The following is a 27,224-nucleotide window of genomic DNA, read 5'->3' as shown; positions in this document are numbered from 1 at the left end:
TCAAAGCTATAATTGTAAATTCGTATTTGCTCTTAAGTAAGTTTCAGACTTTAATCAAAATCGAGTTAAAATAAATGGGTCTAAAGTGTTTCAAGTCTGAAATTCAGACTTGGGCTTCAGTATGCTTAAATTAGTTTTGCTCATCATTGTTAGATTGTGAAGAAACTTCACATGGATGTGCATTCTGTAGGCATGGACAGCTATATTTACATTTTCTCTGTTCGTTCCGTTGATAATTACGACGTGTATTTTGTATGGTCCGCAACACAAGCGATACTAAAAGTTACGATACCGTGCCGCAGTATGACGTCGCTTGCGTGTAGTCAGGGAGAGGGTTCCTTAGATGACGTCGCAACGGTTGTTGTCTGGGGGACAGAGTGATCAGGAAGCTATTCATAGAAATACATTTTAACAAAGGTAAAGACAATATAACGTTAGAATAAGAAGTTATATTTGAGCCAAACCATGAGAAAACCAACATAGTGCATTTGCGACCAGCATGGATCCAGACCAGCCTGCGCATCCGCGCAGTCAGGTCAGGATCCATGCTGTTCGCTAACGGTTTCTCTAATTGCAACTGGCTTCGAAAGCGAACAGCATGGATCCTGAAAATTTGCCGTTCGCAAGCCTGCTTGACTGACTGATGACAAACAAATTTTTTCCAGCATAATCATTAAAACATTTTTGACTCGAGTAGGATTGTTATCATTCGGATTATCGATAAGTGGTGGTCCATGTTTCTGTTAAGTGGAGTAGCTGATTACCTTGTTGCCAAGGTAAACAAACTGAAATGAAATATGCAATCTGACTTAATGAGACTTTTATTGACAAAGCGGACAACCAGTGCAAGATCGATGCTCTATTTATACCGCTTGAATATTCTATCAATTTAAGCTACATTTTGCACTAATATGCGAAACAATGCCAGTTTCTGAAGTCATAACAAGCTTATAGTTATCTACCTAAATGGAGACTTGTTTTGACACTTGTATGTAACAGGGACATTTTCTGCTGATAAGGACATAAATTGTTGGTTTTCCATAGCCATAAACAAAAGCGTTCCTGTAAACGGTTTTAATACTTTAGAAAATAAATTACGAATTGAGGCATGTGGGCGGACATACCCAAGACATAACCAATATCATACTGGTAATAAATTATGGTTACGGGATTTTGGTTGCTACTTTAGACGGTATTTTGATACAGGCTTTCGACTTTTTTAAGATACATGCTTTTATTTTATTAACAATTTTCGGTCACCTAATCTAGGCAACAAACCTTGAAAAAGAATGTCTGCTTCTCATTTCGGATGTTGCTTGGGCCGGATCATGCTTTTAGAATAGACCCTGTTGTTTTCCAAAACAGACTCGGTGGTAATGTAAGTTTCAGTTCAATACAGTCTGCTGGAATTAAGTTCAATGCAGACTGCCTTAATTTAATCAAAAGAACCTCCTTCAAAGACAAATTAAATCTGAATAAATTAATACCTAAAAAGTGTGTACTGGTCAGAAAATTAACAGAAAACACACTTTCGATGTGCATATTGCATACAAATCTCAAGAATTAGACGTTTTATTCTTGCCTACCTAGCGGGGAAAGTATACATTTATCCGAGCACGCGCCAGGGATAGATATTCCAGTCTTTCCCTAGGGAAAAACCTTAACGCTCGGTTTTCCATTCCACACTGTCCCTCGGGTAGGGAAAACCCCATCTTGCACAGGCAGGCATGTAAGATCCTTATATTCTTATAATGTGATACGCAAAACCTAAGACATTCTTTAATTAACACTGCAATTGCTTATTAACGCATACTCGGGGGAAATGCAATGTACATACACAAAATGTCGACAAAAAAAATGAATTAAACACTATTATGTATAGTCAAAACATCAATGTTTAATGTTCAAACAGTAAGAAAGTACATTTAAAGCTGATTAATAACCTGATTATTGGGACATATTTTGCATATCGTGTACATCTAAAAAAAAATTATTTTCGCAATTTAAAACATATTAAAATATCACAAACACTGCATTATGCAGCGCAATTAATCACTCCGACTTTAGATGCATTAATTAACCACTATTATTCAAAAGTTATACAGTAAATACATTCTAATCTGTACATTAATTGGAGACTAGAGTGGTCTTTATTTCAAGGTGATATTTTATTCACCGGAAATGATTGATATCTAAATCGGAAATCAGATAAGTGGCCTTTAAGGAAAGGTCGTCTTTAGAACATGTTTGACTGTATAACTAACAAAACTTACGAATTAACTGAATTCTACACAGCGAGTGGTTTAAATTTAACGTTTCCACGGTCTGTCAAACTTTTAAATGTCACTCTTTAACTCGCTTAAAAATCTATTAACCTGGCGAAAACGAATAACTTTAATGAATCAGTAGTGATAAAGATCTATAGTCAACATAGGTAACCAGCTTTCGGACGAATTTCATTTTTCTCCAATAAATATTACTGTATATGGTCACATGAAATGTTTTATTTCATAATATCTGTGGGTTTTTGAATGTGCACATCTGATGATAAATGTACGTTTTACACAGTTGCATGTACATTACGTAGGTATTAAATAAAAGCTTGGAGGAGAAACTCCCATTTGTTTAATGGTGCAATAAACCACTGAAGAAGAGTGTATCTACACAATTTTATATAATCAGTCAAAACTAATGAAATTCACAATTTATGACACGGCAATAAAATGCGGGACAACTTTTTTGAACACATTCCGTCATGATGCATCTCTCTGGTGCAGAAGACCACTGTGAACTACAATCCAATTTAATTAAACTAACCCGCTCAAATCTTATGGTTGCTAATATCCGTTCAGCAATAATTCTCCGTTCACGAGTTGGGGAATGTTTTTGTTTTCATCGTAACTGTCTTTATTCCATCTTGGTAGGAAGATCTGCGAGGCACCTGGGCCATCCGAAATGAACATTTTTTCTTTGCTTTCATCTTCATCACTAGTATCAGTGTCACTTACATCCTCATCTTCTGTGTCGTTTAGAATCTTACTTGTAGTGTAAGTCCTGGCTTTGAATTCTAAGGTTGTTTTAAACCACCGTCTACATTCGTCTATATGATAATCCACAAGTGTCACAAAACTTCTTTGTGGTCTCTTTGGAAAAATTATCAAAGTGTCACTGAATTTTCGCGGTTTCACCTTTGGTTCGTAAAGTGTTTGACTCTTAAATCTCTTTTTGCCAGAGTCTGGCAAACAGATCACAGTATCCCTGAAAGCCACTGGTGTAAGAATGGGGGCCATTTTGACCTCCTCATTGTAACGTTTCATTGTCACAAAATCCACATAACTTGCTGACCGTTTCTCCTCGTAATTTACTAAAGGACACACCGACACCGTTTCAGTCACATTGTCAGGTACAATAAGCCGTTCGCTTCTCATACTACCTTATAAAGTAGGTCGGTTTTACTACTTTATTTTGAAAATGTGTATGAAGTATAGTCTGTTCGCGAAATTTCGAACACACTGATTTTGATGACGTAGTAAATACAAGTCTTAGTTTGCTCAGTTCTTGTTTGAAGTACACTGCGTACCTGAAGAAAAAAAATCTGTTATATATTTGTTTATAAAAGTATATCAACGAAATCTGAAAGCGCAAAATATTTTGCTCTAAAACGTTTCAACATGCCGATAGCAAGGTTAATAAAATCATTTCGTAAATAATTTACAAATTGATGTCATGTCAACTTGGTGATAAAATCAGATTAAAAAATATGACAGATTTGTCATTTATGGGGCTGTATTTTATAGGTTAAAATATTAGACAGCTCTGTCCAAACACTTTCTGTAATTTGGTCATAGATATAATTCAATAATTCTTATTCCAGAAATATTGCATTCACATCCCTGCTTATACCGAACTATCTTGATATTCTTCAATATTACCCCTAATAATATTTTAAACATAATACATGTATTTATATAAAATTACAGTATAAGTGTACATGAACAATCAATGAGATTATAGCAACGTCGGGCCAGAAGTTCTGCCAACAGTAAGAAACTACTGAACGAAAGAAAATATGGAAGTATGTCTAAGCATACTTGGCACTTGGCATTATATTTCAGATACGGGGAGAATTATACCTAGTCTGAATCCAGACTCTATGTTTTGTTCATTGTAGAATTCTCGACAAGCTATCCAAACTTCAAAATTTTGTCCTTTTTCCATCGGAGACAAGATTGAAGTGAAAGAAATCTGTCTGTTAGCCAGACAAATCTATGTATTGAGACCTTTCGAAAAATAGTGTCTTGTCGTTCGGAAAATAACTCGGGGAAACAACGTCTCCACCGAGATCGGCAGGGTTTGAGTAGTAATTCAAGCCCCTCCAAAGACAGGACGGTTTCAAACATGTAAGTCGTTTAATATAAAAAAAAAACTATATCGTTGTACATTAAATGTAGTATGGGTTTCATTAGATGGTAAGATCATATACCACTTCAGCAACAAATTAAGTGCGACAGGACGTTATTAGATACACTTGGTTAGGCAAAATGAAATTAATCAAAGGGCGTTAACTTGACAGGGTAAATAAATAATGATAACCAGAGGTTAATGTACTATACAAAGAAGTTGGGGGAAAAATAAAGCTTATTTGTATCTATAAAACATGCGTGTAGATCTATTTAAATAATTTATAACTGGCTTTTTTTTCATATATAATGATCACCATTCAAGAATTTAATGCAATTAATGCAATTTTTAAAATCGGTTCTAATGGGTCTGTTGAGTATTATTTGCAAGAGAATCACCTTTATAATACATTTTCTATAGCTCTTCAATATAAGAAAGTACATAAAATTAGCATAAACGCATTTATTCTGTAGTTTGTCATGTTACAGTTTTTTTTTTGTTTGTTTTATATGATCGTAAACTTTTCAACATGACTGTTACAAAATGGATAAACTTTAACGTGTGTAAATGCAAATATACACTGATACCCATCAAGGAAGTGTACGCTTTACAATTTACACAAAAGAGATGCGAAATATGAATGGTTTCTTTTCATGTTATACAAATACTTTCCATTAATTTAGATGATTTATGAAAGGGAAGTAACTTCAGGCATGCACAATAATAACATTAAAACACGAAAGCAAAACGTATAGGTAAAATATGATTTAACAATATATCTAAGCTGATATTATAGGAGTTTGATACAAAGAACAGACAAGGTCCTTCTACTCACATAAAATTATTAGTGCTTGGGTAACGCAGTAAAAATCTTAATATCTACATACCAAACAAATATTGCCCGGAATTACTTTGTGACTACGTCTTGTTAAAACATCAAATGTGAGTACTTTTATAGTTTCAAAAAGTTTAGCCTAACCCCGCTTGATATATCTGTATTAGTTTGTAAATAGTTTGTTCTTTGTATCTAATGGTTGGTAACGGTGACATAAAAGCTACCCAAAGTTTCATATATATATTTATCTTTAGGATCGAGTTGCCTGTCCTTGAAATAAAATTATGAAATATAGTCTTCATGTTTTAAAGCAGTCGCGCATTTAAACGATTCCTAGTAGATAACGAAGTTTGAAATTGGTCGGACAGCTAAATCACACTTAATTTTCTGATAAATATGTTAACATTTTAACAGGCAATTTAAATATACAAACAGGTCCTCCTTATCCAAGTTTCCAAGCTGACTATGAAGAGATGGCGATAATTTGATCATGTCTTTTATCGTGTATATGTAGTGTATCATACATATGTGTCATATTATGCACATGTATATGCCTTACATGTATATAAACCTAATTGCAAAACGAAAATCAACATACCTTGCGGCTTGAGATGTAACCGATTAAATAGTTAGTTCGTATAACTTCCTTTGTGTTTCTCTATCCTAAACAGGAAACTTTTAAAATCGAATATATTAAAGTTGCGTGTGAAACGCAACTTGAAAAGTTACAATACAAAAGAGTTTTCATGCGTGTAGATTCTCGTAAATAAAGATGAGATCCTAAAAATTCTGATATGTATATCCAAGGTGTGATAAAGCAGTTTTAGCAATTTGTTTTGACATGTCACTCGTCTTTATCAAACGATATTTATATTAAAACTGATTGCTGAACAAGTCCTTAAGCTGTACATGGTTTATGCAACTTAATATGATAAGGTTTATAAGCCTATTTAGTATGCTATGCATCAAAAAATCAAATGAATTCAAGCAGACAAATTAACTGACGGCTAAGTACATTTAACTTCAATTTATATTCTAATTAATTGTTACATACATATTTTTACATATGGATCTGGATATACAAAATGGTAATATCCGGTTTAAATACTGACAAAAATACAAGAAAGAGAATTTGTTGTCACAAATTTCAATTTGATTAAAAAAACAACAACAACAGTTCACTTGTTAACTCGACCGTGATGAAAATATTGCATCTGGTGTTCATTCGGTGAAAATTAGTTTGATGTTACATAATTATCGTATGATATAATGACACCTATAGTTTTTGCATGTAAACACTTATAATAAGCAAACGTTTTAGATAGATTACCCCAATGAAATGATGGTCTTATCAGCGGAATTCCTCTGTTTTGTGACATAATTTATGTATCAGTACAATGGAATATCAAAACAAAGAACAAAAAATTTGTTTTGCCTATTCCAGCAAATCATGCTCCAGCGTGTATCAATATTTGATTGCTTTTATTGATTCTTGCTATATGACATTGATCGATTATTGATACGGTCATGAATAAGTAAATGCATTTTTCTAGTCAGTACCTGGTGAACATATTGGTAATACACTTTCTTTTTCAAATATCTGACAAGTTATTTCTACAGTTTATAATAAGTATAAGTACAAAGTAAAAATGTCTCACCTTCCGCCTTAGATTGTATCGTTCTGTTACATTCAAAGATCACATGTAAAAGTCCTGAATAAGCCGAAAGTAGTCGTAAACTCCACGACTTTCAAATTCAAAATAACCGCTTTTAACGCTAGCTAGCTATTCTAGTTCAAAAGCTTTTAAAATAAAACCAGCGGTTTGTCAAAAATGTAAATCTCTTTTGTAAAAAAAGCTACACATTTAAATTTTATTTTCTTTGTTCGTGTGCTAGTGGCGTATTTTCTTTAATCCAAACTATCGAAGCGTTCCGCTGTAAGAATCTGTTTAAAGCTTAAGCTTTACAACAAAGAGTAGGTGTTTAATCCGTAAAAAGTTGAAAAATACAAGACATAACTCGAGATAAAAATTATCAAAAAGGAATGCAATTTGAAAGTCGTTTTATTTGCTTTATCGAGTGTTTATGCAGTCACAATCTGCCGCAATACAGACACTTTATAATGTCAATATTTCCTTTCTGTTTGTATATCACATATATTATGTTCGTAGGTGGGTCAATACCTGTAATATTGAGATCGATATCTCGAGTGTCCGGGACACACAAGTCGGAAAATATTTTACGGCCTGTCAGAAATTAATAATTATTAATAGTTATAACTGTCCAACATTGTCTTTTTAAGAGAAAGCTATAAAGTCTAATACGTATCTGGTTTGGTGGAATAGTTTTCGTTTCATATATCATTTCATACCTAATATTCAACTCGGATTTAAAAAGAAAATCGCTTTCAGTTTAAATTTTTTTCGCGTTTTCGCGATTTTTGAAACAGTGGTAGGCTCGAAAATTTATGAAACATAACTAGGCTCGCACTAGTCCGTACCGATGAAATGTTTACTATATAGAGGATAGGCCTATCTGTTTGTTTCACTGTGAGACTGAAATATCTTTCACCAGTGAACACTAGATGCAATATTTTATTCCACGAGTGAAAATTGTATGTTGTGATTTTTTGAACTTCGTCAAATCTTTCAAAAGATCCTTTTAGTGTCAGTATATGGCTTGGATTCAGATATTTCTTTATTTGAGAGCTGCAGACCTAGACATTTTCAGAATCAGATGAATTTTGTATAATAAATGTTGATTCTACGCCGAAAGCGCTTACGGCCGCGGAAAGGATATATAGGATATTTCCTGCAACAACAAATATAATTAATTTAAGAATTTTATGAAAAATTGTAGTATGTAAGGTAGCAGGGTACAGTTCGAATTTTGGCCCCCGTCAATATTTGTTATAATTAGAATTTCGTGATTTTGGATGCATTACCAACTTTTAGTAACATCTCGAAACCGATAAAGCGGGACAGATTACCTATCATAAAAATCAATAAAACCAATAATCCAATATCATCGCTACCGGACGGATTCGTTGATTTCCGTATTAATTGTTGTTGTTGTAGTAACACGGGGGAAAAATCGATAATTAACATCTTTGGTCATTATCTGATGCATTTACAGGCGGGCGGTTTGCTAAACGATATACTTGAATTGAATGAAGTTTTTATAATTATTAAAGTTAAAATCGGAACAAGTCGAAAATTTATATAATACTTTATTAGTTGTCAAATAAAAGTAATATTTAAGAATATGAATATGTTATCTAAAATATTTAGAAATCGTTACATTTTATACATCGAACACATAGATTTACTTTTTTTTTAATACTTGAAAAATCATGCTAACGTATATCTATGTACAGAAAAGAAATATTTACGCACAAGAAACTGTCTGTAAATAAAATAAATATTCAAGAATATGAATATGTTATTTAAAATATTTAGAAAGCGTATATACTTCCTCTATACGCGCTTTCTTTCACATATTATGAACATTAGAATATGAGCTTTTGATTCTAAAATATTTTCAAAATTCTAAACGACTAACGTTTTTCAATTTTCATCGTAAAAGGTAGTAAAAACAGCAAATTCTCATGTATTTCCATAACATAAAGTTTGTCAGTAATTAAGTTTTGAAGCCTTCATAAGAAATATAGCATTTTTTTTTTTCAAGATATCTAAAAAGTATTTTTGTTGTCGAACGATCTGGAGGCCGGTCGCTTTAAAGAAAAAGAAGTATAGAAATAAGACTTATACTTTTAAAAGGAAATACTTAACCCTTACCATGCTGGACACGATTGGTTCTTCCTTTGCAATCTGTGTAGATCATGGTCAGTCTGCACATCCGTGCAGACTGATCATGATCTGCACTGTCTGCCATTCAGCCAGTAACTTTTTGGTATGCACCCTTTTCATAATTAATAGTACTGTCCAAATTGAAAGATAGACAAGTTCATTATTGTAATTTAGTATGGTAAGGATTAAGTTTTTTATATCGTGCCCAAATAGAAATATCATATTTGCGTGACTTGAATAAGTACTGCTGACAAATACTACTACCATAGTATACTTTAACTATAAATATATTGTTACAGGAAAAAACAACATATTAAATAACAATAACTTCATCAATATCTCAATTTTAGAATAGCAGACTTAACTAAGTAATAACTTAAGATTTTTCGTGAAATTTGGGCCAGGATCTTTACTCAGTAGATATTTACGGAACAACACTGTTAACGATGTGAATTCTAAATTTGTACTGATTCTTTCTACTGTCATACGATTCATGAAATAAGGGTAAAAATCGTAAAAACAAATTTCATGAAAGAAAGGGAAAATACTATATAAAGACAGAAGAAAGTGAAAGACATATATTACAACGCAAAAACCATAAAACCATAAAAATACCCATCACTTATAGTAAATGGGGTAACATATTTTTTATGACCCGCCTTGAAACAACACTGACCGGATATTGTTTACCCCTAGGCAATATTGTAATACACAATAAAAGTCAAAGGGTAATTTTAAGATATTTGTTACAATTAAATCAAATAATAGATATCGCATTTTTTTAAAACGAATGATTAAAGAATTTACCAAAAACGTGCATTAATTTAAGAATACAGAATAATATATACAAAGGAGGTTCGGAAAGAAGCAGAATTATCAGTTCATCAAGGCTATCTTTCAAATTAAAGTTTGGTCATATTATGAATAATAGAAAATGATTTTTTTTTGTTTAAAAATTATTAAAAAATCCCACATGAAGAAAAAAAGCTGACCGCGTCGGAGATCGGACCCGGACCGCTACCGCAATAAAAAAAAAGTCTCCAGATCGTAATATAGGTATCTGGAAATAAATAAATTAATCAACGTTATATTTCTTAAGAATGCTTTGAAACTCAATTACTGACAGGCTATATTTTACGAAAACACATGAGAATTAGTTGCATTAAGTATATTTTGCGATGAAAATTGAAAGCATTTGTATATTTAACGCGAATTGAACACTAAATCCTCCATAGCGTTATTTTAAACGACAGCAGATCTAGGTTTCGGCGTTTCTGAGTTCAACAATTAATTTGTTTTAAATTGTCTAATTACAATCTGTTTTTGTTTGTTTGTTTTTTTTTTTTTTTTTTTTGTTTTTTTTTTGTTTTTTTTTTTTTTGTCAATGTGAAGTTGCCTACAATTTATAGGCTTTGAGCTATAACAATTTGTACCGACAAAGTCAGACTAGCAGACGACAATATTTTCCGTAACAGTTTCCGAGTACTTACGGATGACGGCGGAAAAAGCCGGAATTTTTTAAGAAATGTTCACTGTACACACTAAAATGTAAAAAGGACCAAACAAACCATTCTAAAATTTAAAACAAATTACACATAACGAAAATTTAATAATTTTTCTACATTTTTAGGGGTATCGAATTTTTGATTTTTTGCGGGAAATATCTCATTTTATCTGTTATATTTGAAAAAGTCAGTTTTTTTTACCCGTTTCCTTCAGAGTCTATATGAACTGAGGTGGGTCTATTTAAAGGCAAAAAGGACCAACCAAATATTAAAATATTTTTTTTAAAAAATATTCATAATATCCGGAATAAATTAAACTTTAATTTGTGGGGTATCGAATTTTTGATTTCCAAATAGAACTTTTTCTATTTAAGTTTAAGTATTTTTTTCCTTCTTTGTTTATATAGGCAAATTTATCGATTTTCCAATAGATCGATGTTACTAAAAGTTGGTAATGTCTGTAAATTAAGGTGAGAGATAATGATTGTTAATTCTTTAGAAAATTTATGCAGCCGACACATGTAAAATTCTGATGTCAGTTGTAAAACTAACTGCTGATAGCTTTGTATGAATCAATGAGTAAGTCACCTTTTCGCAGAAAATTCAAATCACGGAAGGGTTCTGTGCTTGTTGATTGATACTCAGGAACATTTTCGCTATTTTGTGAAAAAAAAAACGAGCTGGATGGGCCAGCATTCAGTTTATATCCTGAAGTTCAGTAAGGACTATTAAATTGAGAAATGCAATAACATTGGGCATTGTTCTTGCAGCGGGATCATTGCAGGCTGTTCAAAAAGTGCAAAATTGATGATTTTGGCATGCTATTTTTCATGGATGGTGTAAAACTTTCGTTTTGATAACTTTCTTTATTCTTGTATGAGAATCCCGATCTTGCCATTAATTAAAAGCACAAAACATGCACGCAATTTATAAAATGGCCACCCTGATTCTGCTCATAAGGGAAGTGCAATATTGCGACTTGTTACATGTAAGACTGTCCGTGCCCAAAATTTTCGAATCAAAGTGTACCCTGCTAGAGCGCAGATTAAGGGAGACTATTCAGCCAGCATTTTCCCAATGGATATACTTTTTGTCTCCCTTTATGAGTCACTGCAAGACACGAAACTTCCCTCGAACAGGTAGGTCAAAGAAGCCAAAGATCTATATTCCAAGCAACTGTGTTTAATTCGCTTCTTTTAATGTCTTTTAATCTGATTATAACATTTACATATTTTCTTCTGGGAAAGCATAGATCAATAATCATACCTGGAACAATGATATCATGAAGGATTTTCTATCTTCTTCCCAGATCATACTGATATTAAAAGGATTTGAAGTGTTTACATACGTTGATACATGTATATTTTGTGTCCAAAAATTGTATCGATATTTTACCCGGCGTCAACATCATAAATACTGAATAGTAAATGGAAATTCCTTAATTTTTGAAAACCGTTATTTTTCGGAACAATTTTTGTCACGACTTTTGTAAATGCAGTAGTTAATCCGTGTGTACATGGACTTGTACAGCGCTACTCGCTTTGTTCGGCGGATTAAATCCGATTTGAAATTAAATCCTACCCCAATATATATTTATACATAACCGCATGACGTGTACACATTTATTGACTTTATTGTGTTTAAATGTCGATATTGTATTATGGAAGTGAAATACAGTGTCAATATTTATGCTAAATACTGTGTGGAAGTAATCTATAATTCCGATTTGTGAATGATTCCACAGACATGGGAACAACTGGGAAATTTACAGGAATGCAGCGTGTTTCTGTTCAAAAGTTTATCAAATTTGGAATAGTTCTGATAGCTTTAGTTCTTCTTGTACACATCATTGCGTTTTATCATGTTGGATTTGACAAACATGTCCAAACAAAGGGTGTTCATTTTGTTGGAGAAGAAAGGTATATTAGGAAGCTGGGAAAAGGTTCAGCCGGAAGTTATAAAATATTATACTGGTTACCGTTCAATAACGTTAACCAAATGAACTACGAAACCAAATGCATGGAAACATGTCCGGTAAAGTGTGAACTAACAGACAATAAAGAAGATATAGACAAAGTAGATATGGTCAACTTCCACCTGACAGATTTATGGACAGAAAACTGGAAGATTAATACAAAATCTATCATAAAATTCCCTTCTTACAGGAGACCAGATCAAGTATGGACGCTGACCAACCTGGAACCGCCACCGAACTTGTTCGGGAATCTGCGTGTATTTAACGGCATATTTAATTGGACGTTATGGTACCGGAAAGACGCGACCGTGCATCTACCATACGGTTTGCATAAGAGGTTAAATGCTCATAAGGCTGCTGAAGCAGCAAAAGCTTTGGAAAATAGAAATTTCTTTAAGGAAAAAACTGGTGAAGTAACAGGAGTAATAAGTAATTGTAAAGACAGCAATCGTCGGTATAGATTTGTTAAAGAGTTAGGGGGGTATTTAAATGTTACCATGTTTGGATATTGTTACAATAAGATATGCGGGGACCCTCTGAAACACGCCTCGTGTGACAACGTCACTAGCAAGTATAAATTCTACTTAGCTTTGGAAAATTCTAAGTGTAAAGATTATGTGACTGAGAAATACTGGCAGTCACTAAATAGAGAACAAATTCCTATCGTAAACTGGGATTTAAAAATGGTGAACGAAAATATTCCAGTACCTGGTTCTTTCATAAGTATCTCTGATTTTAAAGATGTCAAAAGTCTTGCAGACTATTTAAAACACGTGAGCACAAACGAGACGCTTTATAACAGTTATTTTGATTGGAGGAAACAATATAGCATCTCAGGCAGATGCCCATCTTGTATTGTTTGTCAAGGATTGCATGAAGGTCGACATCCGCAGGTTATAGAAGATCTGGACGGATGGGTTCGAAACGACGTTTGCGATAAAGTTGAAGTAAGTTTCTGTTTTTTGCTAATAAACTCATCTTCCAACATTTAGAGCTATGCTTCAGTCACAGCAATGCCTCGTCATAAGACATCATGCGTATGAGCCGCGGCATGAGAAAACCAACGTAGTGGCTTTGCGACCAGCATGGATCCAGACCAGCTTGCGCATCCGCGCAGTCTGGTCAGGGTTCATGCTGTTCGCTAATGGTTTCTCCAAAAGCAATAGGCTTTGAAAGCGAACAGCATGTATACTGACCGCGCAGTCTGGTCTGGATCTATGCTGGTCGCAAAGCCACTATGTTGGTTTTTTCACGACGCGGCTCAATTATGAGTTTAGAGACCGGTCTCAAAATCTCCGGCTTATGATAACAAATGACTGGAACATATAGCAACACTTAATCCAATAAATTGTTTCCGGTAACATGCTCAAAATACTTAGGGTAGGTAGGTCGGTATTTTTTTCTTATTCTTTAGGACTTTTCGGAAATTATTTTTGTGCCAAAAAAGAAATGAATACAAATAAGGGGTTATGCCTTTAGCGTATCAGTAAGTTAATTTCTAACATCACTGACCATGTTTAAAGGTCATAAAAACATTTAGGGTCGAGCCAAAAATTTAGGATAGATAGGAATATCGGAAACAAACAGTTTTTAGCTCGACTATTCATAGACTAGTATAGCTATTGGACTCACCTATGCGTCGGTGTCGGCGTTCCGATTTGGTTATGGTTTTGTATGTAAGCTGATATCTCAGTAACCACTTGTGGGAATGGATTGAAACTTAACACACTTATTCACCGTGATAAACTGACTTACACTGCACAGGTTCCATAACTGTATTTTTCTTTTTTACAAAATTATGCCCCTTTTTCGACTTAGAAATTTTTGGTTATTTTTTTTATGTAAGCTGGTATCTCAGTACTCACTGATGGGAATGGATTGAAACTTCGCACACTTGTTCACTTTCATGATCTGCCATGCACTAAGCAGGTCCCAAAACTCTTTTTTACAAAATTATGCCCCTTTTTCGACTTAGAAATTTTTGGTTATTTTTTTATGTAAGCTGGTATCTCAGTACTCACTGATGGGAATGGATTGAAACTTCGCACACTTGTTCACTTTCATGATCTGCCATGCACTAAGCAGGTCCCAAAACTCTTTTTTCAAAATTATGCCCCTTTTTTGACTTAGCAGTTTTTGGTTAAGTTTTTCACACACCTGTTCACTGTCATGATCAAATATGCACTGTGAAGGTCCCATAGATCTACTTTGTATTTTTACAAAATTATGCCCCTTTTTCGACTTAGAAGTTTTGGTTAAGTTTTTGTATGTAAGCTGGTATCTTAGTATCCACTAATGGGAATGGATTGAAACTTCACACACTTGTCCACTGTCATGAGCTGATAAGCACTGTGCAGGTTCCATAACCCTGTTTTGCATTTTTACAAGATAATGCCCCTTTTTCGACTTTTGTATTTATTCAGTTGACAAGGCTGTTGAATAGTCGAGCGTTGCTGCCCTCCGACAGCTCTTGTTTTACGCCTAACGATCTTGCGAAAGGATTTCGCGTTTTTTTTATCTAGGTGACAGCCGAATCTGAAATAATCTCAACAAATATACCAGCAATGTTCTTTTATTAATTCATGAAAATTTAGTTCAAGTTAATTTCTTTATGTTTACTATTATTGCATGTGCGTTGTAAATTATGTACTTGATTAAAATGTTTAGATATTTACCCGCTTATTTTGACGGCTGTGACCATGAGACAGATGTGACCAATCGTCTTGGCTAACGCGTTATTCCTTTCCTTTTCAGCTTTTGAACAGCCTTGGAACACAATTAGACGAATTCCTTTTCTGGAAGCTCGGTGTATGAATGAAACGAATAAACATCAGATACCAGTAATTTGTTTCTACTAGTAACAAGGCACTGTTTACCATGAGAAAGACGAACAACTATGACAGGGCGTATATTAGTGCTTAAAAATGATATATTCTGCGAAGAAACATCCAGCTTAGTGATAAACTGGTCGCCTCACGCAATTACATAATAAACTTATAGTATTATAAACTTGAACATTTAATTCGTTTAGAAACAGTTTCTGATCGCATGTATTTATCAGCTTGGATTGGCATAATTGTGAATTGAAAATCAAAAGGCTTTTTTTTATAATTATTAACATCATAATATGATCTGAGCTGCAGCATGAGAAAACCAACATAGTGCATTTTGCGACCAGCATGGAGCCATATCAGCCTGCGCATCCGCGCAGTCTGGTCAGGATCCATGCTGTTCGCTATTAAACGGTTTCTATATGAAAGCATGGATTCTGATCAGACTGCACGGATGCGCAGGCTGGTCTGGATCCATGCTGGTCGCAAATCCGTTGTGTTGGTTTTCTCATAGTGTGGCTCAATTTTGAAATAATTTTCATTTAACAATTTTAGTTCATTACCTTCTCAAATCAATACACTAAATATTTGTTTAAAGATATGTTGCAGAACATTTAGCAAACAGAAGAAACCAACACATTTAATGTTTAAATAATGTCTCTTTATAACAATTTAATTATATATGACGGTTTATGGAAGGCTGCAACCGTCTTAATTGTGTCAATAGTACGGTGCTGCTATATGTTTGACAAAATTTACGATATCGTATTTTAGTATTTTATGACCCTAAACACTGGGTATTTTCAGCGCAGTAACTACAAAGGATCAAAATATCGAAGTAAAATGTGATTGTCGACAAATCATGGTTAAGAGCTGGTCGAAAGAGTTTACTATAATGAAACAACAGTGGTTTTAAGAACTAATAAATACATATTACATATTATTTCTTTGATTTGTTGCATATTGTCATCGACTGGTCATTTCTGCCACAATTCTGTCAATTAATACCAGTTTATGCGCACATTATTAATGTATGATGATGTAAAATTAAATTTTGCTTATTTCTGATAGGGGCATTGTTCGGATTTGTCAATTATTACAATATCCGATAAACAATTAAAAAAAAATAATGACGTTTTAAGTTTGGGTTTAATTTATTTACACTATAGCTCACAGGAGCATAACGACGGTGTCGATCGAAATTCCCGAAGAATAAAAAGGTCGTCTTCAGGAGAGGCAAAAGACTAATTTTTAGTGTTTCCTACCTTTTCCAAATGACACATAAAATATCGAATAATGATTTTTTTTTCAGATCAATTTCTGAAAAAAGTAAACAACACAGAACATCCATACTTGCAATGCTGATTGGTATTTGGATGTGGTACATGCTTGACTATTGAAAAGACCCTTGTAACTTGAGAAAGTGTTAAAATTCACTATTCGTTTTTTTTTTCAATCAGCGAATTCATTCGGCATTTTCTATCTATCTCATTGTTCGGTATTTTATTTCTTCATGTTTCACCCCTTTCTCATTGGCTAATTGATCCCAGATTTGGAGAGAATGTGCGCGGGAAAATGCTGAACATTATTCTTTAAAGAAAAAAGTAAGCATTTTCGTTATTTGGGATTTTCGATCGACACCGTCGATAAATTGCTCGAGGCGAGCTATTGTGATCACTCATCGTCCGTACGTTAGTAAAACTATACTCGAAACAAAAACTACTAAAAAGAAAAAAAGAAAAAAAGTCTCCAAATGAAATCTCTTTCCTCTCCCCCTTCATTTTATTAGCTCATCTGATTTTTTTTAAAACAAATGATGAATTATTGTCATGAGTTGATCGGCGTCGGTGTCGGCGTCGGCGTTGCCTGGTTAAGTTTTATGTTTTGGTCAGCTTTTCCCCTAAACTATCAAAGCGATTGCTTTGTAACTTGCAACACTTGTTCACCATCAATAGCTGACCCTGTACAGCAAGAAACATAACTCCATCCTGCTTTTTGCAAAAATCATGGTCCCTTTTGGACTTACAAAATAAGATTTCTTGGTTAAGTTTTATGTTTAGGTCAACTTTTCTCCTAAACTATCAAAGCTATTGCTTTGGAACTTGTAGCACTTGTTCACTATCATAAGCTGACTCTGTTCAGCAAGAAACATAACTCCATCTTGCTTTTTGCAAGAATTATGACCCCTTTTAGACTTAGAAAGTGTCAGATTTATTGGTTAAGTTTTATGTTTAGGTCAACTTTTCTCCTAAACTATCAAAGCTATTGCTTTGAAACTTGTAACACTTGTTCACCAACATAAGCCGACTCTGTGCAGCAAGAAACAGAACTCCAACCTGCTTTTTGCAAGAATTATGGCCCCTTTTAGACTTAGAAAATATCAGATTTCTTGGTTAAGTTTTGTATGTAGGTCACTTTTTCTCCTGAACGGTCAAAGCTATTGCTTTGAAACTCAGAGCAGTTATTCGCCATTAAAAGTTGACAATGCACAACAAGTACCGTAACTCTATATTGCTTTTTGCAAGAATTATGGCCCCTTTTGGACTTAGAAAATCATGGGTAGAACAATATTTCTATTATACAGAGACAAAAAATCAGATGAGCGTCTGCACACGCAAGGTGGTGCTCTTGCTTATTATTTAAATATAATTTCACTGAAAGGTTCTTTGGATGACCATGCGCCATTTTTGTTAAAACACAGGCATAAGAGCAAGCGGGGCGTGTATGTTTTGGGCGGTGTGTGTGTGTGGGGGGGGGGCTTCCAGAAGTATGTGAGTGAGGGGGCCAGCATATGCTTTGGACCCCAACTTTCGAACCCAACAACTGATTTTTTTTCGAAATAACAGAAGATAAAGGTAAAAAGCCAGTTGAGACAACAGCATTTAGATGTACTGATAAGAATTTTGTGTGACATGTATTGTCAATAAGGGGAAACTATTCAGGGAAAATATAAATAGGTTTAGCTGGCCCGTTTCCCATTGCCCTCCCCAACCCTCGCCCACCCCCACCCGCTCCTACGCCAATTTGATTCTTCAGAATAAACCATGGCTGCCAAGAAAAGCTGCGAAGATCACGCTAGCTTTCAAGGTTATTGTGGTTGAAATGTTTCAGGTCCTGTTAAACTAGTTTGAGATGTGAATCTGTGTTGAGCGATGCAAGGCGCTGTTGTAATTTTCTTCAAAAACATCTATCCTAGCTCTCTTAGTCTTATTCTTGAAGAAGGGATCGGGATAATATATTTTGAACAGCCTGCACTTTCTGGACAGATAAAGCCATGCGTAGAAATCATTCAATTTTCATGATGATATTTATATTTCCATTAATCAAATTTGAACTTGTCTCATGGACATTTTTTCTCTCGACACTTTGCCAGAGCGAATCAAATTGCTCCATGCCAGTAGCATTATATCACCCGAAGAATACAGCACTTAAATATGTAACTCACAAGCGGCGGTCCATAAATGCCATGACAAACTTGCACTGCCAAAACACGTCGTAAGTGCGAAAATTCATTTACCCAGTGCTTTAATCAAATTAGGGGTAATTTATTAGTCGAACATGTTAAATTATACACAAGCAATAAAGATAGCATGCGCGTATTCTTAGGTCTGATTTATTCGTTTAATTGATATACAGTTATGTAACGGTGAACAGTTAACCTGACCACTGCTAATGGATTCTTTGCCCGTAACCAGTATTGACATGTCCTTCGCAAGTATTGACAACTTCTCGAGTCAAAATCTAGTGTATTACCCACTGAACTAACTAGCTGAGACCGCCGTAGCCATATGGTTACGGTCACTTGCTTTGAAACACTTTCTCCTCACCGATGTGGTATCGAAACCTCGAGCTAAAGAATTCTTCATGTGAGAAATTATCCTGGGTGTATCACATAATGCTTGTAGGGTCATAGCGCGACTTCCTTCACCACCAAAAGCTCCATATGACTTGAAATTATGTCGATACATGCGACTTTAGAACCAGTCAAACAACATACTGTCTTACATGATGACATTGTTGAACCGATCTTAACATATCAAAATGATCTCTGTTATGAATACATGTTATCATTTATTAACGTTATTGTACTTATAAAATAGATTTAGCGGTTTTACAAGTTAGATCTGTTTAATTTTATTCGTTTTAACATATCCTTCATTCATTTTGTGATCATATTAAAGTTCATGAATTGATATCCTACGATAGAATTAAAGACGTCTGAATCATTTTGAGATATTTAAAATGCACTAAGATCATTAAGTGATCTCAAAAATACTTAAAGATATTACAAAATGAATGCACAATAGTGTCATAAAGTGAATTTCAGAGATCGTGTAAACATGAACATACTAGTAAGGGTAAGGAATAAAATTTGGAAATGTATTTAAGCCGCACCAAGAGAAAACCAACATAGTGCGTTTGCGACCAGCAAGGCTCCAGACCTGTTCGCTAACGGTTTCTCTAATTGCAATAGGCTTTGAAAGCGAACAGCATGGATCCTGACCAGACTGCGCGGATGCGCAGGCAGGTCTGGGTCCGTGCTGGTCGCAAACGCACTATGGTACGGATCATTTCATTCTTTTCATCAAATGTTATAAACATACTTAGTCTGTATTTAGTCCCTCTGTTTTCTTCACATGAGATAACTGCTGGGTTTTGAGAGTGTCATTATACTCATTTCCTTTAAAAGCGAAATAGTAGAAATTTAGAAAGAAAGAAGATTTGGACTAATGTATACCTTTTATATGGGATTTAACATATAAAACGTTTGTTTACGTTCTAATCGTCTTGTCTATGTCAAGATATGCAGTTCTAATATTAATCCGCACAAGGAAGTATGAAAGCGGTGATATAAAAGATTTTAGTTAAAATAAAGCAGGTTAAGGCTCTTATCAGACACAATATGTACGATGTTGTAAAACAAACCAGTATCATACCGTACACCACAGTCGTCCTCTTATACGGATGTATTAACGTATAATTATATACTTCTTTCCACGAGTTGGTGTCTGCTTTAAAGTAAATATATGTTTGGAAGGGCTCACAAGCAAATGCCGCGTTACTGAACTACGAATAAATCAAATTTAATGTATTGAAAAAATACCGATGGTCGCTTAATTCAGTTTATTCCTATACTCTTAATAGGGTTACTTTACAGTAGCTCGATCTTGGATGCTACATTCGGCTAGGGTGGACCGGATTTTGCCAGATCGGATCTCACGAGGCGCGCATGCGCCGAGTGTGATCCTTCCTTGCAGATTCCACGAGAGCCGAATACAAAATCCTAAATCTAGCTACTGCTGTAATGACCCTTTTTATTATATACCTCCATCTTTTTGTTTGTTTATTTGTAATCGAATGAAATATTAAATGTGTGTTGATGTTAAAATGATTGATGTTTTTGTGTGCGCTATATAACTGTGTAAGCTCATGCATATTAATGAAATTAGTCCGACAAAATACAATACGGAAGGTACAATACGGGATTTTGGAATGTTCGTATTTCTTTGTGAAATGCAAGCTGTATTTTAGACAGAGTTTATATAGGAATATAATAAAAGCAGATACTGACAAGGGGTTCAAGCTGCGAATGAGTAACTTTATGCTTATTCACATCTTCCAGGTAATGGCATATCATGGCATATGTGCATTATCCGCCCTTCATATTTTGGTGATCTAATGCCAAATTGATTGAACATGGAATTCCACTAACACTACCGTAAACTCGCTTAGTATAAAACAGTTCTATTATTCAACATGAAAAAAAAAACAGAACAGGAATTCTATATTCATTTCAAGTTAAATGTCACGGTATAATACATGTATTTGCATTGTTTGAATTACAATTTACATGTATTTCAATAAGAATCAAAATGATGAAAGAAAAAAAACAAGTCTGTATCTACCATTAGTTAAACATCGTTTTGTTGATATCGAAGTTTTTAAAATACAAATTTACAATACAGAGCGATTTAATTCATTCAGTGGCAGTAAAATAATAATTGAGCTGTCAATGAATATAGGTGTCGAGTTCAGCGCCTCAGCTTCAACAACTTGGCGAACGTCTTTTTCCCGGCCAAGCCAACAGACTCTTGGATCAGTATTCAACCTGCAAGTGTTTCTGCACTTACGTTAGGGCATATCGCAAAAACATGCGTCTGCTATACGTAAATTTCCTCATCACTCTTAATTTTGGTAACAAGCTTTGTTTTTACAGACGTCGGATTGTTCCTATCGTTGTGCCACAGGAAGTATGTCCTGGTGTTGTTTCAGAAGCCAAGCAATAGAAATCGCCAACCATAGAAATTCTTCAAGAAATTGTTCCAAAGCTGTAAACAGAAGAAAAAAATTGTTTTAGAAAGCATATGCATAGAACCTTAAAGCTAAAATAAGCATCCCGTCTTCCGATGGTGATTGGATAGAACCCTAACTGCATGCTCTATGCAGGGTCAAATCCTGCATTCAGCTTTACCCCATTATATTACTTTTATAACTATTTAACTATCAGTACACAATAGCTTCCCAAATAGGACCACAAGAAAGGAAACTGGAGATGAATATGGTGTACTAAAAACTGGTTCAAAAGACTACTTATTCTTGTACTTCAAATGTACGTCATAAGTTAAGATGTTTTCCTCAGGATCATTTAACATGCTAAGCAAATTACCTAAAATATATTCACTGCATGTTGATTATATTTGAAATAAAAATATAGTTTGAAGTAGATTGTATTCGTAAAATATTTATCTGTCATTGAAAAGGGAGACGACGAAATATTTTCATGAAAGCGTGAGTAGAGTTACTTGTGGTTAAGGTCGCTGGCATACCAGGAAAGATGTCATTTTGTATATAATACTCTACCCAAGGCATACCGTAAGAGCCATGGTATCAAGTGGGAAAAGAACTGGCATTTTCTTCTTGGTATAGTGCCACTTACTTTGAATGACTTGCCCCTCACCGTTGTAGGTTCGAACCTAACTTAGTGCGCAGAATTATTTTTTATGCGAGGAAGCAACCCATAATTCGTACAGAAAGTCGGTGGTTCTAGCAAAGTGCCCGCCCATGCACAGATGGGCACCAGGGAACTTCTGCCACCATCAAATGCTGGAAAAGTCGCCACATGACTCATAATTGTGTTGGTATTGCTCTAAACTAGTAAACAAAACCAAAACAACACTTACCCCAACTTTTTCACACGAATCATTCTGTACCCATCCATCTATATCTGTGTAAACTTGAGCTGGTCTACTTTTGTCGTGCAAAGAGTGACATACAGAACAAGCATGGCACGAGCGCTGCCGGTTTGTATAAAATTTCTTGTACTCAAAATAACTGTTGTACAAAGTTTCATTGGCGCTAACTTGTTTTACATATTGTGCAAGTTGCGCTATAGAGTCGAAGTCAAATATGTTTATAAAAGATTTAGGGATAGCAGTATCTGGACTGGCATCTTTCCAGTTGACTATTGGGATCTGGTCTCTTTCTAAAGTCAACCAATATTTTTCTGTGATATAATCCTTGCAGATATCATTTTCCAACGCGAGATAAAATTTATACTGTTTCATCAAAATATCGCATGATTTATCCGCAGGATCAGTAGATACGCCACAAACTTTGTCGTAGCATTTGCCATACTTATCTATCTCAACAAACTTATTAAGCTCCTGTATAATTCTGTATCTTTGACCTGGATCAAAACAATTACTAATTCTTAGCATTATCTCTCTTGATTTTTCCTCGTAAAAATTCCGATTTTCATATTTATTTTCAGCTTTAATTCGTTCCGTTTTATTATATCTGTATACTTCACCATATGGCCAACTAATATCCGCATCATTTCTGTACCACCTTGTCCAGTTAAATAGCCCATTGAAAATTCGAATATTTCCCCATAAATGTGGCGGTGGCTCCATATTTGCTAAAATCCAAACCTGATCCGGTGTCCTGTAACTTGGTAGTTCTATGATAGATTTTGTTCCAACTCGCCAGAATTTGGTCCATAAATTCGAAAGATGGAATTCTACGGCGTCTGCTTTCCTTATTTGCGATTTGTCGTCTGTGATATCACACTTAACTGGGCACGTGCTAAGGCACTTCCGGTCACTGTCTAGCGTTCTATGATTAAACATTGTAGTCCAAAGTAAGATTGTTTTCGCTGGCTTTTCCTTAAAGTAGGAATTCGTATAGGTCACTTTATAATTCCCATCACTTTTAAAATCAGTATATGTATCCGAGCTTATTGAACACACAACAATAAGAACCATTACTAAAGTCCCAGTCACAAACAGAATTAACTTTTTCTTTTTTCTGATACCAACCATTATTTGCTGTGTTTACAAATATGTATGGCATATAAATTGCATAAACTATGACAAATCCATTCGCGATAACGTGTTCAAACAACACAATGTATTTATCGGACGGATAACCTGTCTTGCCCGTTGTGAAAGCAATGGGTCACAATACACTTAAGTAAATACGGATTTTCATATCAATAATGCTATAATATGTACGGAAAATAAATGAACGAGTTAAATTTTAATGATTTTGTAAGATTAATAATGTTAAAATCAATACTATTCTTGATACATGTAGTGAAGATACAATTCAATAATTTTAATAAGTATATTACTGTCATAAGTGTTGAAAGTGATTTCTGTTTGATTCATTATCTAATCATAGACTAATGTGTTCTAATTTCGTTATTCGATTTAGGAAATAGAAAATCCCCGAATGAAATTTTTTAAAAAGCGACTTTTATAAATTTATTAAATGAGTTCGTTTTCAGTTTCAGAATTATTGGTGTATATGCATTTGACTCTGAATATTCATTTGTCCGTTCACAAACCAAGATATCACAAACAAATGCACAGTTCTTTACAGCATACGGCAATAATATATTCAATATAAGCGCCTTTAAAATGGTGAAGATATTTTTAGAAGCAGCAACACCTATGAGTTTTCCCCTCCTGAGCTGCGCTGCGGAAATTACATATTATTAATTAACTGGCTGCATTTCTAATAATTTTGTTATTCACGTCATATTTTTAACGAATGCATCTATAAAGTAATCCAACAATAATGATTAGATTCTATTAATATCCTTAGTGTATTTTGTAACATGGCAGTCATTTACTGATGTAATGTAATACTAGTATAATTAAACGTATCACAAACTCGCTCACCTGTCCCCACATGAACTGAGTATGACGTCGTTTTTTCTATTATTTGATATAGTGACCTAGTTTTTGAGCTCATGTGACCTAGTTCTGAACTTGACCTAGATATCATCAAGATAAAGATTCTGAGCAATTTTCATGAAGATCCATTGAAAAATATGGCCTCTAGAGAGGTCACAAGGTTTTTCTATTATATGACATAATGACCTAGTTTTTGAAGGCACGTGACCCAGTTTTGTATTTGACCTAGATATCATCAAGATGAACATTCAGACCAACTTTCATACAGATCCCATGAAAAGTACGGCCTCTAGAGAGGTCACAAGGTTTTTCTATTATATGATATAGTGACCTAGTTTTTGACCGCAGTTGACCCAGTTTCAAACTTGACTTAGATATCATTAAGATGAACATTCTGACCAATTTTCATGCAGATCCCATGAAAAATATGGCCTCTACAGAGGTCACAAGGTTTTTCTATTATTTGACATATTGACCTAGTTTTTGACCGCACGTGGCCCATTTTTGAATTTGGTCTAGATATCATCAAGATGAACATTCTGACCAATTTTCATGCAGATCCCATGAAAAATATGACCTCTAGAGAGGTCACAAGGTCTTTCTATTATTTGACCTAATGACCTAGTTTTGGACCGCACGTGACCCAGTTTCAAATCTGACCTAGATATCATCAAGTTGAACATTCTGACCAATTTTCATGAAGATCTATTGAAAAATATGGCCTCTAGGGAGGTCACAAGGATTTTCTATTTTTAGACCTACTGACCTAGTTTTGGATCGCACATAAACCAGTTTCAAACTTGACCTAGATATCATCAAGATGAACATTCTGACCAATTTTCATGCAGATGCCATGAAAAATATGGCCTCTACAGAGGTCACAAGGTTTTTCTATTATTTGACCTACTGACCTAGTTTTGGACCGGACGTGATCCAGTTTCGAATTTGACCTATATACTATCAAGATGAACATTCTGACCAATTTTCATGCAGATCCCATGAAAAATATGACCTCTTCAGAGGTCAAAAGGTTTTTCTATTATTTGACCTACTGACCTAGTTTTGGACCGGACGTGACCCAGTTTCCTTGATATCATCAAGGTGAACATTCTGACCAATTTTCATGCAGATCCCATGAAAAATATGACCTCTAGAGAGGTCACAAGGATTCTCTATTATTTGACCTACTGACCTAATTTTTGACCGCAGTTGACCCAGTTTCGAACTTGATCTAGAAATCATCAAGGTGGACATTCTCACCAATTTTCATGAAGATTTATTGAAAAATATGGCCTCTAGAGAGGTCACAAGGATTTTCTGTTATTTGACCTACTGACCTAGTTTTTGACCGCATGTGACCCAGTTTCGAACTTGACCTAGATATCATCAAGATGAACATTCTCACCAACTTTCAAAAAGATCCCACGAAAAATGTGACCTCATGAGTGGTCACAAGCAAAAGTTTACGCACGCATGGACGCACGCACGGACGACGGACGCTGCGCGATCACAAAAGCTCACCTTGTCACTATGTGACATGTGAGCTAAAAAGGAGTGCAACAACACACACTGCATTACGTCACGCACCCGATATGAAACTCAGGCGCCAGTGTATGGAAGAATATTGACGTTTCCGGTACCAGTGTAACTTTAACGGGGAATAGAAACGAGTATGTAATAAGTAGTAATATTATAGTAAATACATAGTAAACGAGTTATCATATATATAATGTTAGGCCTAGCACATCTGCCTCCCTTGAATTGGGAAGTTAAATCGTGTTGTATTACCAAAGGAACTTGAACAATTGTGTAAACAATTAAGTTTAATAGCAATACACGTTAATCAGACGGTACAAAAGTCTTTTGTCTTACTAAAAGCAGACCTTCGTTACTAGATACACTAGATACATGATGAAATCATGGCCGGCCGGGCATCTAACGTCTTCCTCCACAATCAAAAGCTTGACAGTCGCCATATGACCTGTAACTGTGTTTTAAATTTTTAAAAAAATGCTAGATACACCCACAGCATATTTACAAATGTTTTTTGTTGCATGTATTTGCTTAAACGGCGCCGTTTTTCAAAAAAATTTTAGTTATGTTAATGTGGGCAATGTTCCTTGATACCATTTCAGTACTAACTTAATTTCTGCAAATATCTACCGGCTTCTCCACATCAGTCAAATGTAGATGACGAGTGATTCGTATAACATATAATGTTTTGTATCAAACCGCCACGGAGACTCGAAGCGGCGGGCTTATTCACAAAAAGAAAACAAATAGTCTTTACCTTCGTTCAGGAATCAAGAAAACTTATTTCAAACTTCATTGATGGGGGATAATCTTTGATATTTTCTGTTGTTTAACTGTTACAAAGACAGCTTTCTTAATTAAAGCATCGATGGTGCTTCACAAACTATCTTTGAAGTCAAAACTCTCTCTATTGCAAATCCGAAAAAACATATTTTTTTTGTAAATGTTATAGTACTTTTAAATTTGTACCGCTAAACCAACTGCCCGGCCTCCCAGTTATGATCAGAAAGTATCTCCGTAGATGTAGATGTAGAAGAAGCCAAACGAATTTGTCTCCCTTGTTTAATGTCTGTCATCGCGGTAGCTTACTATTTTATCATACTTATAAATAAATAAATATTACGCTCTTGAGTGA

The 27,224-nt window shown here is 34.7% G+C and overlaps 3 protein-coding genes and 1 long non-coding RNA gene across 5 annotated transcripts; 2 read left to right on the top strand and 2 right to left on the bottom strand.

Annotated features, from left to right (window-relative positions):
- Positions 1–369: 369 nt before the first annotated feature.
- On the top strand, positions 370–21,704 carry LOC128547410 (uncharacterized). Its single transcript, XR_008366510.1, has 3 exons — positions 370–417; positions 4,172–4,400; positions 21,574–21,704. It is a non-coding gene; the product is annotated as an uncharacterized LOC128547410 (long non-coding RNA).
- Positions 2,653–7,386, bottom strand: LOC123533791 (refilin-B-like). 2 transcript variants are annotated; one of them, XM_045315666.2, is made up of 2 exons: positions 6,895–7,386; positions 2,653–3,580 (listed from the first exon to the last, which is right to left on the bottom strand). In XM_045315666.2, the coding sequence occupies exon 2, from the start codon at positions 3,426–3,428 to the stop codon at positions 2,838–2,840; it is 591 nt and encodes a 196-aa protein (XP_045171601.1). In that variant the 5' UTR covers positions 3,429–3,580; positions 6,895–7,386; the 3' UTR covers positions 2,653–2,837. The 2 variants fall into 2 exon arrangements, with proteins under 2 accessions (XP_045171601.1, XP_045171602.1); XM_045315667.2 differs by lacking the exon at positions 6,895–7,386 and adding an exon at positions 5,835–6,149.
- Positions 11,084–16,426, top strand: LOC123533390 (alpha-(1,3)-fucosyltransferase 7-like). Its single transcript, XM_053520161.1, has 2 exons — positions 11,084–13,472; positions 15,280–16,426. The coding sequence occupies exons 1-2, from the start codon at positions 12,297–12,299 to the stop codon at positions 15,337–15,339; spliced, it is 1,236 nt and encodes a 411-aa protein (XP_053376136.1). The 5' UTR covers positions 11,084–12,296; the 3' UTR covers positions 15,340–16,426.
- On the bottom strand, positions 21,124–27,080 carry LOC123533389 (alpha-(1,3)-fucosyltransferase fut-3-like). The gene is made up of 2 exons (XM_053520162.1): positions 22,538–27,080; positions 21,124–21,685 (listed from the first exon to the last, which is right to left on the bottom strand). Exons 1-2 carry the CDS (start codon positions 23,675–23,677, stop codon positions 21,626–21,628), a joined length of 1,200 nt encoding a protein of 399 aa, XP_053376137.1. The 5' UTR covers positions 23,678–27,080; the 3' UTR covers positions 21,124–21,625.
- Between the last annotated feature and the right edge of the window lie 144 nt (positions 27,081–27,224).

This window comes from Mercenaria mercenaria, chromosome 12 (assembly GCF_021730395.1).
Source record: "Mercenaria mercenaria strain notata chromosome 12, MADL_Memer_1, whole genome shotgun sequence".
In the NCBI taxonomy this organism is placed as follows: Eukaryota; Metazoa; Mollusca; class Bivalvia; order Venerida; family Veneridae; genus Mercenaria; species Mercenaria mercenaria.
The sequence above is the reverse complement of the archived record's forward strand: the minus strand, read 5'-3'. Positions and strand labels throughout refer to the sequence as shown.